General features: G+C 39.9%; 4 protein-coding genes across 4 annotated transcripts in view; 1 reads left to right on the top strand and 3 right to left on the bottom strand.

Annotated features, from left to right (window-relative positions):
• The window catches only part of LOC122329314 (leucine-rich repeat-containing G-protein coupled receptor 6), a 69258-nt gene extending 64993 nt beyond the window's left edge, over positions 1–4265 (top strand). Inside the window, 3 exon segments of the mRNA XM_043225547.1 lie at positions 1175–1255; positions 1534–1647; positions 1650–4265. Coding sequence (XP_043081482.1) covers positions 1175–1255; positions 1534–1647; positions 1650–2782 — 1328 coding nt within the window. The 3' untranslated portion in view covers positions 2783–4265.
• Positions 4266–6909: 2644 nt separating this feature from the next.
• Positions 6910–8666, bottom strand: LOC122328357 (uncharacterized methyltransferase YdaC-like). The gene is made up of 2 exons (XM_043224008.1): positions 7950–8666; positions 6910–7538 (listed from the first exon to the last, which is right to left on the bottom strand). The coding sequence occupies exons 1-2, from the start codon at positions 8383–8385 to the stop codon at positions 7342–7344; spliced, it is 633 nt and encodes a 210-aa protein (XP_043079943.1). The 5' UTR covers positions 8386–8666; the 3' UTR covers positions 6910–7341.
• Positions 8667–8848: 182 nt separating this feature from the next.
• ube2t (ubiquitin-conjugating enzyme E2T (putative)) lies at positions 8849–11171 on the bottom strand. Its single transcript, XM_043224010.1, has 7 exons — positions 11131–11171; positions 10937–11054; positions 10783–10852; positions 10097–10202; positions 9854–9952; positions 9433–9516; positions 8849–9347 (listed from the first exon to the last, which is right to left on the bottom strand). Exons 2-7 carry the CDS (start codon positions 11043–11045, stop codon positions 9228–9230), a joined length of 588 nt encoding a protein of 195 aa, XP_043079945.1. The 5' UTR covers positions 11046–11054; positions 11131–11171; the 3' UTR covers positions 8849–9227.
• A 718-nt stretch (positions 11172–11889) lies between these two features.
• Positions 11890–14589, bottom strand: LOC122329176 (uncharacterized methyltransferase YdaC-like). Its single transcript, XM_043225373.1, has 3 exons — positions 14498–14589; positions 12609–12934; positions 11890–12126 (listed from the first exon to the last, which is right to left on the bottom strand). The coding sequence occupies exons 1-3, from the start codon at positions 14587–14589 to the stop codon at positions 11927–11929; spliced, it is 618 nt and encodes a 205-aa protein (XP_043081308.1). The 3' UTR covers positions 11890–11926.
• Between the last annotated feature and the right edge of the window lie 332 nt (positions 14590–14921).

Below are 14921 nucleotides of genomic sequence, written 5' to 3'. Positions count from 1 at the left end.
AATCACGGTATTACAAGGCATACTAGAAACTTCCAGGCATGTTTGTTTAGGCAAGTTGGATCTAAGGACACCAGCCATCCAGTTGGACACCCTGGGTCTAAACACTGGACTGATAGAGTGCCTTGGAATTACATGTAAATAAGAGGTTCTCGAGGTCAACAGTGGTCACAGTTTAGCTCCAACTTTGACCTAACTCACCTGTCTGTAATTTTCTTGTTGTCCTAAAGATCGTAGGAGTGTTAGACTTGAACCGGGGCTGCACAGAAGGATCAGTGTTTGACAATCAAAACAAGAGCTATGATTTCAGTTTGATTAGGGTTGAAGCAAAACTGATTTTGAAGGTCAGAGTCTGAGAAGCCCAGGAGCAAATATTATTGCACTGAACAGAGCAGGTAGATTTCTTGAAATGGTCTTTTCACCATGCAAACAGCTCGAAGAAACCAGTGGGTTAGGTACAAATTTTCAGGGCAAGTTTCCAAACTGCAATACTGTATTGTAGCAAGTCACTCAAGTTTGTACAGTGAACCCCTTTTATCAGAGTCCCTGTAGCCACAAATAAAAACACTGGCCCTACACAAACACTTTCTCATATAAGAGGAAAATAAAAGCACCACTTGTAGCGGTTTTCCACAGAGTATGTGTGTGTGTCTATTTTTATCTGCTCTGTTCTATCTGCCAGTCTCTTCATCTTTAATTAGCACAGTAGAAACATGTCAGGGCCTTACAGTAACCGCAGGTATGTGACAAACGAAATAAAATGTGTCTTTTCTCCATGCATTCCTTGATGCGATCTGATCAGGTTTCAGACTTGAAAGGAGCTCTCCGTAATTACACTCCATGGGAAATTAGATAAACATTAACAATTCATGGTCCAAAACATACCATTTGGGTTATCGGAAAATAACAAAACCAGAACGCGAACAAAGACTGATGACTGATTGCACTCTGAAAGAGAAGTGGAAAGTTGCAACTGAGATGTGTACGGTGTTGAGTGGCGCTAAAGCCCTTAGATAAATTAATCCGTTCCAGCAGACTAGATGTCCATAACATGGTGATTTATCTTTTGCCAGACTGAGTGCATCATGTCATCTTGAAGAAGACTAAACTGTTTCATCATACTGCCGTACATGTGCAAACCAAAGGTGCTTCATGCTTTTCATGTGTTCACTTGCAGATGACCTTGACTTAGAGGAATTCCAGTTAGCTATTGAAGAATCCAAACTACAAACCAGCATACAGTGTACCCCCATCCCAGGTAAATCTGAACCCAAGCTTATATGTATGCCATCAAGGGTATAAAGGCCTGTTCACATCTAGTGCAAACAAACTTAAAAATATATATATATATATTAAAAAAAAAGATTAATAAATAAGCAAAAACAAAATCTTGCAGTACAAGTTTTCTGACAAGGTGCAAAGATGCTAATAAGGATGCGTTACGATGTATCATATTTGTTTAAAATCTTTAAAATTTTACTTCAAGGCGATGGGTTCTTTCTGCTTAAATCCTAATCTATCATTTCACCCCTTCAGGTCCATTTAAACCGTGCGATAACCTGTTTGACAGTTGGGTGGTACGGCTTGGCATGTGGCTCATCTCTTTGGTCTCGCTGATGGGAAACAGCATTCTCCTCATGACAGTCTTTGCATCCCCAGCTATCTCTCTCCTGTTAAATTCATCATCGGCACCATCAGTGGTGCCAACCTGCTTACAGGCCTTTGCACCGGCACCCTGGCACTGGTTGACGCCCGGACATTCGGAGAGTTCGCCCTGCATGGTGCTCAATGGGAAATGGGTGCAGGATGCCAAACAACAGGCTTCCTTTCAGTTCTAGCCTCGGAGGGCTCCATACTCTTCTTGACCTTGGCTGCAGTGCAGTGTAGCGTGTCTGTGTCCTGTGCTCGAGCCTATGGAAAGTCGCCCTCTCTGGGAAGTGTGCGAGCTGCTGCAGTGGCATGCTTGGCACTTTCGTTTGCAGTCGCCGCTTTGCCACTAATTGGGGTCGGAGAGTACGGAGCAACTCCGTTCTGCATGCCCTCACCACTCCCGGATGGCGAACCTTCCACGTTGGGTTTCATGGTAGCTCTGATAATGATGAACTCCTTGTGTTTCCTGGTGATCACCGGAACTTACATCAAGTTGTACTGGGACCTGATGAAGGGCGACTTTGACAGTATTTGGGATTGCGCCATGATCAAGCACGTAGCCTGGCTCATCTTCACCAATTGCCTGCTCTACTGCCCAGTGGCCTTCCTCACCTTCTCCTCTCTTCTGGGACTCTTTCCTGTGAGTGAGGAGGTTGTCAAATCAGTGGTCCTGGTGCTTCTGCCTCTTCCTGCGTGCATCAATCCCTTGCTCTACCTTCTCTTCAATCCACACTTCCGTGAAGATGCGCGTCTGCTTTTGAGCAGAGCTCACCTCCATCACGACCGCAACCTGGATTCTTTCGTCTCTGTTGACACGGAGAAAAGCTCATATGACTCCACTCAAGCCTTGGTGTCCTTTGCCGCTGAAACAGATGCTGCTTTCGAGAGCTCATCAGCACCAAAACCAGAGACGGTCGCCAGGTTTTCTTGCCCACCCTCAGTGCCTCTCATCCAATGCCAGATGCAGATGAAACCCTCAACAGAAAGGGATAACGTTGCAGAGAACCTGGTCAGGTCAACACCAGGACTCATTGTCAAAGAGCAGGAGCACCTTAGGAGCAGTGGACAGGACACTCATAATGGAACCTCCTTCTCTGGAGTCTACCACTCCACGCATCTCTCAACTCATTCTTAAGTCTTCTCCTAAACTCTAAAGTTGTAAAGGACCCTTTGAGTGTGAGAAGTCATGAGCCCACATATGAACTGACCCTTAAAACCTTCAGAGCTAATGAACAATGAACTGTATTTTGGGACTATATATAACCATACTGTCCCAACCGCTACATGGCATTAAAGGGAAAAAAAAGGAAAGAAAAGCCTAATCGCATTTTGTGACATAATCTTGTGGGCCATTTAGTAATTTAAGCAACAATCTTCAAATGTTAAAAAAATCTGCATTTATTTTTTGTAACTTGTTTGTGTAACTTGATTTAAAGGAGTGTTCTGGGTTTAACATCATGTCCATGCATTGATGATTTTCACAGAAAATTATTTCTTTTTTGTTAATGTACATACAATGTAAGTCTACGAGGCAAAGTACTGCACCTGCATAAAAACTCAAATTCACAATTCTTGTTGTTTTGAACCTGGAACATTCCTTTAATTAGTGAATATCATAGGGATGTTTGTTGATGTACAAGGAGTTATGCATCAAAATATTTCAATGTAAAAAAATGTCTCAAAAAGCTCAATTCTTATGTACACAAACTTTTATGCATTCATTTCCAAGTGTGTATATATCAAAGTCTTGTTAATTATTTGCAAGTCATCACTTGCTTACATGCCCCTAGGGAATTAAAAAAAATATGGGAAGGTAAATACCTTTGTATATTGTCAAGTAATATTTAATGTCTTGAAAACAACAACAGCAAAAACATCATGCAAACAGGTGCTAAAACATGCTGCCATAAACATACTCTCTGCAAGTACATTGAAGGGTTTGTGGTGTTAATTCAGGTAGTCAACTAAAAACGTGTTGACAGCTAATTTTAACCAATTAATGACTGTTGCCTCACCATGACAGAAGCAACAATGCACCACAGGAGACGAGACATTAAGCAAATTTAACATTACAACTTTACAATCAAATGAAAGCTTTTGCATCCATGTACTTGCATAGCCTATGTTTGAGCTTCACAATGTCTTTTTTTCCCCAAGTCCACAGGATTAAGGTAGAGCAAAACATGAAATATATCGAACATGTTGACGCTATAAACTGAAGATTCAAAAGAACTATGAGTGGTTTGATTAGGTTGTAATAAAGCTTGGTCAGGATCTTTTACAGATTGTAAAGTAGGCTAGCTATCGTATTGTAAAATATAACTACCTCTGATCTAGCATGCTATACCTTTTTATCCTTATTGATTTCTATTCTTTTTATATTAAATGTATATTAAAATGTAATTTTTATATTGAAATTTTAAGATCTTTGTACAACAGACACTATTCTGGATGTAAATATTTTCATATTTCTGTATACATGTGATAAAGAATGATTTAATAAAGTTATTAGTTTCATAAATGTATGTCTTGAAGACTACTGAACGATTCAGGGAGATATGAATGTAAAAACAGTCAAAGGTACTTTACATTTTCATTAACGATAAACATCAAATCCTGTTACAAAATAAACTGTATAAAATGAGATCAACGTAACTCAGATGCTGTAAGATTTTCTTGGGTTGCTCTGAAGTGCTTCCAGTGACTCTCTTGTTTTTATATTTTTATTCTTAAGAAAAATCTTTTCATCTGTGTCTTCCACACTCTTCAAACTCAAGCGCAAACTGGCTGTGGAGTAGAAGAGCACTGGCTCCCCCCAGTGTGAGATGTGTGTGACGACAGTGTATGAGTACGTGATGGACTTTGCTGAACAAGCGGTCATGAAAAGAACACATCACTTACCTTGTTCTTCTGGATTCCAACATCAACTGTCCATTACTTGGTCTTCTTTCGTCTCCGTGTATTGGTTTACTGTGTTTAAAATCTGAGGACTGGAAAGTTAAAGTTATAAGGTTAGGGTACATTGAAGCCTCAAAATATGTTCATCCATCATAAAGTAAATACCACATGGCTTCTGGAGGTTAAGAAAGGCCATCTGTTTGTTTAAGAAAAATATACATTTTTAAACAATATTATTCATAATCTTAGAAAACATAACATCACGGAAGTGTATAAATCAGTTGTTTTTCTAACAGCGTCCAGCGACGTAAGCAGGTAAAGTTATAGCAGGAGTTAGCTGTACAGTTTTAACAGACCCCTTAAAGTGTGATGTTTCTGGAGGGTAACTGAGAATAAATGAGGGAAAGTCACGTGAGAGGAGGCACGGCCTCCAGCGCAATAGGACTTGATATGAGTGGTTACATTTGGTACATGCAATAAACTCGATAGATAGAAATGATATAAATAAGATATTTCTGATGACATCTGAGAGCTCTCAGACCTACTGTAGAGAGCAAGAGTCCTACCATGATCAAAGCCCAAAAACACAGTAATGACATTGTTAAAATGGTCCAAATGACTTTTTCAGATGATTTCTTCTCCTCCCAGACAGTCGTCTGCCAATAGTATAGGTTTCAAATGACATGAGGTGAGAAATTATTGACTGAACCGGCCCTCCAGGAAGATTGGTGATTCCTGATATACATTATACATGTATATAATAAGTTCTGTCACCCTATACTCACCCTTACCTCCCAAACACATTAAACATTTTGCTAATCTTTTGCAAAAGACAAATTCATATATTCCTACTATTTATTAAGTAATCCATATGAATCAAGTGACTCAGTCCTCTTCACCTGATGACTCTGTGATAAACAGAGTCAACAGACCTCTAAATTTATAGGTGCCTCTCAAAAAATTTGAATATTGTGACTCTTTTACCTTATTTCAAAAAGTGAAACTTTCATATATATTTTAGATTTATTACATGTAAAACATTTTAAAAGTTAAAATCTTTCATTTCATTTTCATTACTGAAAGGGCTGACTGTTAACAGAGTGCTGTATCAAAGCATATAAAATGTCAAGTTGACTGGAAGGAAGAAAGTGGGTAGGAAAAAGGTGTTCAAGAGACAGGGATGACCTCAAGCTTGAGAATACTGCCAAGCAAAGCCAATTCAAAGAGTTTCACAAGGAGTGGACTGAAGCTGGAGTCTCCACGCTCATCTTCAGGAAAAGAGCTACACACTGGAGAACTGGTAGAAGGCTGCATTGGCTTTTGATTGTGTTTCATCAGGTCAAAACTCAATGCCTTCTACTTTTTGCTTTCATTTGCTGACTTTAGCACCTGCCCACAGTGACAAAACCACTTGTGCCCTGCTGTCCATGATATCCCTGTGCTTGATTGGCCGGTCAACATGCCTGACCTAAAGCCCATGAGTTTGAAGGGAAAGGTGAGAAACGACACAGACGAGCTGAATCTCAGCAGAGACACAGTCTGATCTCTTCATTCACCTCTCACTGAAGCTGGAGCCCAGCCAAGTATGAGTGCAGAAATGACTTTTTTTTTTTTTTTTTTTTTTTTTTTTTATGTATTCTAATATTGTAATATTTTGACTTTTATAAGATGTAAACTTGAATCATCTAAATAAAAACAAAACGTTTTACTTCACATTTAATGAATCTACAATATATATATATTTAATTATAAAATATAAATAAATCTAAAATAATTAAAGTTAAAATTTTTAAATGACGTCTTTCACGATATTCAACTTTGCAGATGTACCTGTAGACTGTTACTCACATGGTAAACGAGTAGGTTATACCATACCTCTTCAGATCATTTATTTCTCCATTCATTTGTATCAGGTTGCTTAATTTTTTGGGGAGGAGTATCTCTTTAATAATACACAAAGTCTTAACAATGTAAAGTTTATTCCCTTTAAACAGTAGCCAAAGTCAAGAGATTTCTCTAAAATGGGCTACTGCAAATCACCTATAAAGCCTAAGATTACTTAGAGGAACATTGTAGGAGATATTCGGGCAGATAATTGTACTCACTGGAGTTGTTTTGGTCGACTTCTGAACGCTTCTTTAAACAGCAGGTCTTTCGTTTGCGCGCCAAAATGTGCGTCGCGCGCCTTTACCGCTGATGCATCATGGGTGTTGTATTTTAAATTGTTTGTTCCCGTCACATTAACCACAAGTTATCGCCAGTATAATCATAAATTGTATCTAAAACAATAATGAAACGGTAGTCAATTTGTAACGTATACAGGCCCAAATAGCTGGTCTAAGTGATGGACTGAACTTTGGTAGAAAGAATTTTTATTTATTTCATTTCTTATTTACAATTTGTGGTTTACATTTCCTATAAAAGCTTACCTTATGTATTAATAAAAACAATTGTTCTGCAGACTATATATATATATATACACACACACCTGGTTTCAAAGACAAGGCTTAAGCCTAGTACTAGACTAAAATACAAATCAGAGCTGTTTTAAATGAAAGCACTGACTGATCTTAAACATGTCAGTGCCTTTGTTTTGTCTTAAGATGAGCACTAATAATGCTTTTTCTAAGGCATGTTTATAAAAAATTACTAAATGTCCTGATTGGTTTATGGACTAATCCTGGCTTAGTCTAAGCCGTGTGTATGAAACCAGGCCACTGGCAATAGGCTATTTACTTATGTTGGATTTAACTTTAATTCAGATTCAATCATAAAAACCGAGGGACACGCAGGAATTTATTTTGCAGCAGTGGCAAAAATGGCTTGAAACTCGATGAGTTTCTCTCTTTTATTCTCCATCCGCACATCTGTGAACCCAGAGGACTGCAGGGCCTCCATGTAGACCTCGGGACGCCAGCTCTCGCCGCTGAACATGTTCTTCGAGGCTACTTTTTTAACACTTTCCAGCCTGAGAGCCGTAACCATAATCCCACCTGAGAAACAGAAAATAAAAAATTACTGCAGTGTTACAAAGGTGTTTAGCCTATCTCAAACCACACTAACATGAATCCTAATTAAAGAGGTCTAGAGGTTTTCTTTTAAGTTACTGGAGAGTCGAGCACATCTATCCCACACACACTTTTACTCAAATGTGTACATTTCTCCAGGTTTATTTTGTGATAAGTTTAGATTAAGATGGGCAAATATGAGTCCCTATGAGTCCCAATGTCAATTTATTCACCTGTTTAGATTAAACCATTTCACAAATGCCTACGTTTAGATCATTGAGGTTTACTGCTGAAAGTGAACGAGGCGCCTTACTCTTGAGTGTCACCCGCCCTTCAGATGTTTCTTTACATCGCTGTGGATATTTTATTGAATCAGTCAAGTAGTGGAGCTCTCACCTGGTTTCATGACTCTGTGAATGGCTCTCGCTCCTGCTTTCAGATCCGGCCAGAAGTAATAACAGTTGCAGTGAAACACCTTGTCGACCGAGTTGTCCTCTACCGGCATGGTCAGCACATCGCTGTAATACAGCACGGCCTTTCCTCTGGAGATGTGCTCCTTCACACGCTTGCTGGCCATCTCGTGCATGTACTGAGAGAAATCCACGCCGAGCAGCTTCCCCTCCGGACCCGTGAGGAGCTGCGCCGCCGCCTGCAGACCGAACCCCGGCCCGTGACCGAGCTCCAGCACCGTGTCGTCGGGCTGAATGTTGCACAGTTTCACTGCGTTCTCCTCCAAAATCCGATTGTGCCATTTAAAGAACTTGGTCACCAGCCAACCTGTTAAAGAGTACGTGGGGCGACCCAGCTGCTTGCCCACTCTGTTAGACAGCATTTCTATGCATGCAAACGTTAACTGATAAAAATTCTATGTGAATTACTGTGAATCAAAGCAAGGCCCAGATACTTTTAATTCGGCTGCCTTTTAACCTTATGGTGAAGTGGGTTAGGGGTTAAAGGCTTTAGCGTGGTTTAGTTTCGATATACAGTACACTTTCTTCTGACCGCGGAGCGACAGACTCACAAGACAGCAATAACACACTTCCGTTTATGATTATATAACTGTAATACAAATATGCTTGACGCAAACAGTCAAAACAGGCAACGCTTATTGCAGCAGTATAATGTAAAGAGTTGTTTAGACGCTTGTTTATGCCTCAATAAGGGACCGTGTAAAAATTCCAACACGCTGTAAAAACGTAGAAAGCGTCCATCCCTTTGTTTAGTTACAGAACAAATACAGTAATATATTCTAAGGGCCCACAATGAACGGATTCACCTCAAATACCTGTAATATAATTTTACATTCTGCTCCCAAAGGGTCCCTTAAGTATTAAACAGACTGTCGAACCAAGCTGGGATGTCATTGAGATGTCAATCACCGTTTAAGGATACCATAGGAATGTATGGGAAGCGTCATGAGTATTCTTTAGAGAGTAAAAGATGTTGAAGACGAGCTGACCGACTCATTAAGTGACAAGCTGTTTGTTTAGCATAACAGAGCCTCTCTAACCCTTTAAAAATAAATGTATGTCTAGAAGACAAATGAACAAGGGACACAGGGACATGTAGGCGTAGAGTAATATTACATTAATTTTAATACATTCATACAAAAAAAAAAAACCCAGAAATGATCTGTACAATAAACTTAAAATCAGTAATTTGTAAAACAAAGTCCTACTGCATGCAAGCTTTCTTGGTGTCCTCTAAGTTCTCCTGTGCAGTAAGCGCCTCTCTTTTCAATGCGGTTTTCTTATTTTTGTTCTCAGGAGCCTGTTCTTCCGTCTCCACAGATCCCTTCAAACACAAGAGAGATCTTCAGGCCCCCTCCAGTGTCAGATGCGTGTAATGGCAGGGAAGGAGAAGCGAGCCCAGACCTTACCTTATTCTTCTGGATTGCATGTTCCGCCGTCCATTTCTTCGCCTTTTCTAGATATAGCGCCTTGTTGTATTTAAATTCTGAGGACTGAAAAGCATGCCACGTGTATTAATTTTTTTTTTTTTTTAAGAGCAACAATTACAAACGCTTACTGATAATAAATTAAAAATGATAATTTTGCTCTTTAAAATATTACTTTATTTTGCACTACCGCCAGTTTATATGAATATAAATTCTGAGAATGAAGTCAGAATCGAGAGTTTAAGTAACAATTAGATTACGATTAGGTAAGAAGTCACAAATAGCTTTTTTTTTATTCAGTGGCCCAAGCGCAGTTTAAGCCACTGGTTCAGCCAACGCAACGACAACGTTTTTTTAAACCCAAGATTTACACTTGATCTTTAAAAACGGAGGGAAAGCTCACTATATCAGCCATGAGCGGGTCGTCTGGGTTTGGTTCGGTCATCAGTAACTGTATGGAGGTGAGCACCGTAGAAATATTGAGCGATGGCCTCCAAGCTCCCTTTGAAACGAAATGCATTTGAACACCAGCATGCAAAAGCTGACAATCACAGCGTATATGCATTAAATAGGTCTACTAACAAAGTTAACACGATCACACGTGTCATGCCTTAATTAAAAAGGAAAAAAATATTACAGTCGTTACCTTTGGTGGCAGTTTCAGAGCATCAAGACAAATGCGTCCTGCGTTATCGATGTTGGGGTGATAGATGGGCGTCAGAAAGCGCATCTTCGGAGGTTCAAACGGATACCTTCACGCGTGAGAGGAAAATTAATTCGCTGTAAACGTACACATCTGGAGAAATACCTCGCTTTTACCTACAAAACTGTCATGATCGCCAAGTTAAATCACAACATGTGTGGATTGCAGTTAATAGTGTTCACTGTCCCTGAAAAGCTCTACATCAGCTTTGAATCGAGGGTCATTACAAAGACATCATTCATAAAATAGACCATGATCTGTAATGATGCTCCCTCCGGTGGAAAAAGTTCATCTCCTGCTGTCCTCTCACATTAAAAACCAACAAGGGATTTGTTTTGGACCCTTTACGGTGCTTGATCTGTGCAGATTTCTCTGTTGATTCAGACAAAAAAACTACTTTTTAACGGACAAAGCAATATTATGGATAGGAGACTTGCATGTTAACTGGAAGCATCGCTTAAAAACCCTTGTAATGAAGAAATTGTATAAGCATGCAGCTTTTAGGACTGGAAGGAGTGTGGATTATTGTAAAATGTTTTGACAGTTAATTTTTGAGCGACCTAGTCCTTTAAGCACTTTAATCCATTCATTAAAACAGTAAGGCGCTGATACTGATTTAACAGCCTCACCTCTCAGGTATGTTGATTTCCAGCGTGAACACGCCTCCTTCATATGGAGTGCTTGCACCTCCGACGATCTCTGTATCAAAACACAGGAGAAAGTCTGTCAGAGTTTGATTTGGACACCGTGTCGGTGTTAGACCTGACGAGAGAGCGGACTGACGGGCTCGCAGCTCATCCAGGCGTCCCTCGGTCTGCCAGCAGGAGAGTCCCGGAGGAGGCTCGGCGCTGAGGAGCTGCAGCTCCCGCTTCAGGCGACTCGCTCTCTGCATGACGGCCGCCTACAACGAGCGCGACAGCTCTTTAAAAAACACACGTAAAGCGAACAATTTCATCGACCATGTTATAGACACTTACTGATGTTGTTGCTGCCAAGTTTAGCTCGTTCACTAGATAGTAAACCGCCTTCGAAAGACTTGCGCGGTTTCAATTCTGCCCGCTAAATGCTGACACGTCACTGTGCGACGGTCGCGCGGTTTTATCCCCCGAAGCATCATGGGTATTGTAGTTTTTTTACGTGGTTTGATTACCTCAATTTTTGCTGAAGTTGCGTCAAACCTCACTTAAAAATGTTTCGCCGTTCAGACGTAAAATGCTAGTGTTTTAATATTTTTGCGAGCACGGTACACTATAAGATTGAAGTGTTTCCTCACTTCAGTCTTCAAACTTCAATTTCTCATGACTTGGTGTTGTCATAGTCCTAAAATATTTTAAACACAGCAAAATAGCCCACAAATGTAAAATTGTATGCATCATGTTTAGGTAGCATGTCGTCTATTTATATTTTTATTTATAATATGGTTCATTGGCATTCATTTAAAACATAATGTGGGTGTTAAAAAGAACCCATAAAAGTCTGAACTTGTCTGAAGAGAAAAAAAAGTGTCTTGCAAGACATAGTTTATATTACAGATAATACGCAAGTTGGGAATGAAGTATGGATTTCTATAGGGACCACTTTTAGCCTCACGTATTCAACATGTTCTTGCAAGGTGTGTCAACATAACACTTTTTTAATTTCTGGATATGTGCCTTCAGAGAAACTGACTTTCAAAGACAAGCCCATCCCAAGGAAATAATGACAAGATTTAGTCCTGTTGGAGCTTTTTTATTTCAGACACAATCCTAAGAAAGTGTAGACAGTTATTACACATCAGTGCATTACAGCCGTGGCAAAAATAGCTTGAATTGTGATTTGTTTCTCTCTTTTATTCTCCATTCGGACGTCTGTAAATCCAGAGGAACGAAGTGCTTCCATGTAGACCTCAGGACGCCATTGATCTCCAGTGAGCACTTTCATATTAGCAGCTTTAATAACACTGTCTAGTCTGAGTGTCGTAACCATAATCCCACCTGCATGGATAAAAAAAAATCCAATATAATAATAATAATAATAATAATAATAATAATAATAATAAACAAAAAAGATATACAGTTGGGTCCAGCAATCTGAGACCACATTTTCTGTCTAGAATCATTTTGGATGATATCCAGCACGTAGTTTAAAGCTTGTTGAGTTCACGCATCTCTACTGAATGAGAGGCATGCTAAATACTGTACAAAAACAAACAAAACCTTTTCAGCAATTGAGTTATAATTGATTTTAATTATTATGCTGATAATATTTACAAAAATGACTGTATACTCTACCCACTGCCAACATGAGAGTATGATGTACATTTTATTAAAATCAATAAATAAGTGACTATGACATTTCTTTATTTATCAGAATTAGAATCAGAATTAGCTTTGCCTACTTAGTTGTGGATTTGTTCTTAGATCATAGATGTTGATTTGGATAATTTATTAAATCCCTCAAGTAGTGGAGCTCTCACCTGGTTTCATGACTCTGTGAATGGCTCTCGCTCCTGCTTTCAGATCCGGCCAGAAGTAATAACAGTTGCAGTGAAACACCTTGTCGACCGAGTTGTCCTCTACCGGCATGGTCAGCACATCGCTGTAATACAGCACGGCCTTTCCTCTGGAGATGTGCTCCTTCACACGCTTGCTGGCCATCTCGTGCATGTACCGAGAGAAATCCACGCCGAGCAGCTTCCCCTCCGGACCCGTGAGGAGCTGCGCCGCCGCCTGCAGACCGAACCCCGGCCCGTGACCGAGCTCCAGCACCGTGTCCTCGGGCTGAATGTTGCACAGTTTCACTCTTTTGAACATAAAAGAAGATATTTTAAAGAAAGTTGGAATGTTGAACACATCATAAATCAAGTTCATTAAACATTTACATGAAGTAATTCTATGTCAGTTTTATCTCATTCATATGTTTATGTCTCTAAGCTGTTTTATTAGCTTCTTTTTAAGAAGAGACCAGGAGATTCTTGGTAAAGCAGATATTCGTTTTTATTTCGTTGCTGCAAGTCACCTGCAAGAAGTCTTCAAGGAATCTTTAAGAAAATCGTCAATCAAATCTCCAAGAAAATCTTCAAGAAATCTCAAGAAAAAAAAATCTAACTAAAACCTAGCACAGTGAAGTTTATATGTTTCAAGGGGGAGGAGTACATAGAGGTGGAGACCATTAAGACAAAAGTATGCAAATGCAGAACAGGACCTTAGCCCAGAACAGGAAATTTCCAGATCCGTGATCTATTTAGCATCCAAGTGTCATTCAAATGCATAGGGGCTATAGAGACCCTGAAACAAAAGCAACAGTTGTACCTTTTGTTTAGCATTCACATTTAACTTGGGAAAACCTGCCAGACAAAAGATTAACGTCTCAGGGCTTGGACTTCCTGTGCTTGTATTGTAAAGTACAATATACTTTCAGATTGGAAGCTGTGTTTAACCTTTTGTAAATTTGTAAAACAACAATCCCCCATTTGAGAGTTTTAATGACTCTCACAGAACACAAATTTATTCCTCCTAAAATTCATTCTATAGCTCTATATGTTTAATAACATAAGCTCCATCTTGCAGTCATGCAACTTGAAAAAGTCACAGGCACATATATCTTATTCTGTGTCATTGCCTAGATTTACTTAGATGTAATAGTTCTTTTTCAGAACCATAACTCTTGACACATACACGGATGGTAATATGTCGTACAAAACTACATGATGACGTGAAAAATCATGTAGCATAAGAGTGGAAGTCCTGAAGTCCATGGCGTCTGAATAACTGTGACGTCTGTTTCCTGTAGTCCATTTCCCCTGTAGACTCATTCGGATGACTCTTTGTCCTCATGAAGCTTGTTCATGGATGTCTGAGGTGAAACTTTAAATCAGGGTGCTGCAGATGAGATGACATGTACCTGAAACACAAGAAAACAAAGAAACAGCAGACCAGCAGTATTCATGCAGAGACATTTTTAGACTTCTGGTGATCGTATAGTGGTTTTGTTGACCTAGTCTTAAGTCATTTGACACCTATGGACCAGTGAGGTAAGGATGGACTAGTGGACGGGGAAAAACCTATGAGGAAAATCTTCACCGCAGGGGTCGGCCCCCGAGGCCTGTTGCGTTCGGTTCTTCCCTGGGCTCCTCACTGGTCTATGTGTCCTAGTCTGTCCCTGTAAGTGATTTGTAAACCTTTACTGTAAAAACATCTTCATCCTCCAATGAAACATCAGTCATAGCAAACATCATAACATAGAGGATGGGTGTAGTTTGAGTGTGCTGTAGCCTAACTTTGAAGGCTGTGAGTGTACTTAATTTAAAGTCGCCTTCCATCGAGAGAATGCTAATTAAGTACTCACAGCCCTAACAAGTAATACCTGAGCAAACTGCTCCAACAGTTGGGTAAAGTGGGCAGGGGCTGCTTCAGAGTAGCTAGCAGACTGAGTAGGAGCTGGGTAAAGCTGTTCATTTCTCCTAAAGTCTTTTTGCTTTTCCTGCACTCTTTCATCCAGTGTCCAGATTTCCCACAGTAATGGCAATTGCCCTCCCTCTTAGGACATTTACCTTTCTGCCTGTTCTCAGTGTTGAACTTAAAGGACGCTGCTGCAATCCTTACTCTGGCTTTAACACCAGAGTCTTTTTTCCATGTAGCTAGTGTGTTTAGGTTAGTTCTGAGAGTTTTGTTAGACCAAGTTAGATCTAAAAAAGGCGAGGTCTTTCTGTCCTCTGAGAAAACGCCATCAACCCATGTGCGAACGAGTGGTCCTTGATGATCCAATACCTTATCTGGAGTGTCAGCTA

Source organism: Puntigrus tetrazona, chromosome 23 (assembly GCF_018831695.1).
Source record: "Puntigrus tetrazona isolate hp1 chromosome 23, ASM1883169v1, whole genome shotgun sequence".
In the NCBI taxonomy this organism is placed as follows: Eukaryota; Metazoa; Chordata; class Actinopteri; order Cypriniformes; family Cyprinidae; genus Puntigrus; species Puntigrus tetrazona.
This window is presented reverse-complemented; position numbering and strand designations above follow the sequence as displayed.

Coding starts and splice junctions, on each gene's coding strand:
- ube2t (XM_043224010.1), bottom strand. CDS start 11,045: ATGCAGAGAGCGAGTCGCCTGAAGCGGGAGCTGCAGCTCCTCAGCGCC. Junction 10,203..10,782: donor GAAATCAACATACCTGAGAG/GTGAGGCTGTTA, acceptor TCACGCGTGAAG/GTATCCGTTTGAACCTCCGA. Junction 9,517..9,853: donor ACCCGCTCATGGCTGATATA/GTGAGCTTTCCC, acceptor CATGCTTTTCAG/TCCTCAGAATTTAAATACAA.
- LOC122329176 (XM_043225373.1), bottom strand. CDS start 14,589: ATGAACAGCTTTACCCAGCTCCTACTCAGTCTGCTAGCTACTCTGAAG. Junction 12,935..14,497: donor TGTTGGAGCAGTTTGCTCAG/GTATTACTTGTT, acceptor TATGTTCAAAAG/AGTGAAACTGTGCAACATTC. Junction 12,127..12,608: donor TCACAGAGTCATGAAACCAG/GTGAGAGCTCCA, acceptor TTATCCATGCAG/GTGGGATTATGGTTACGACA.
- LOC122328357 (XM_043224008.1), bottom strand. CDS start 8,385: ATGCTGTCTAACAGAGTGGGCAAGCAGCTGGGTCGCCCCACGTACTCT. Junction 7,539..7,949: donor TCACAGAGTCATGAAACCAG/GTGAGAGCTCCA, acceptor TCTGTTTCTCAG/GTGGGATTATGGTTACGGCT.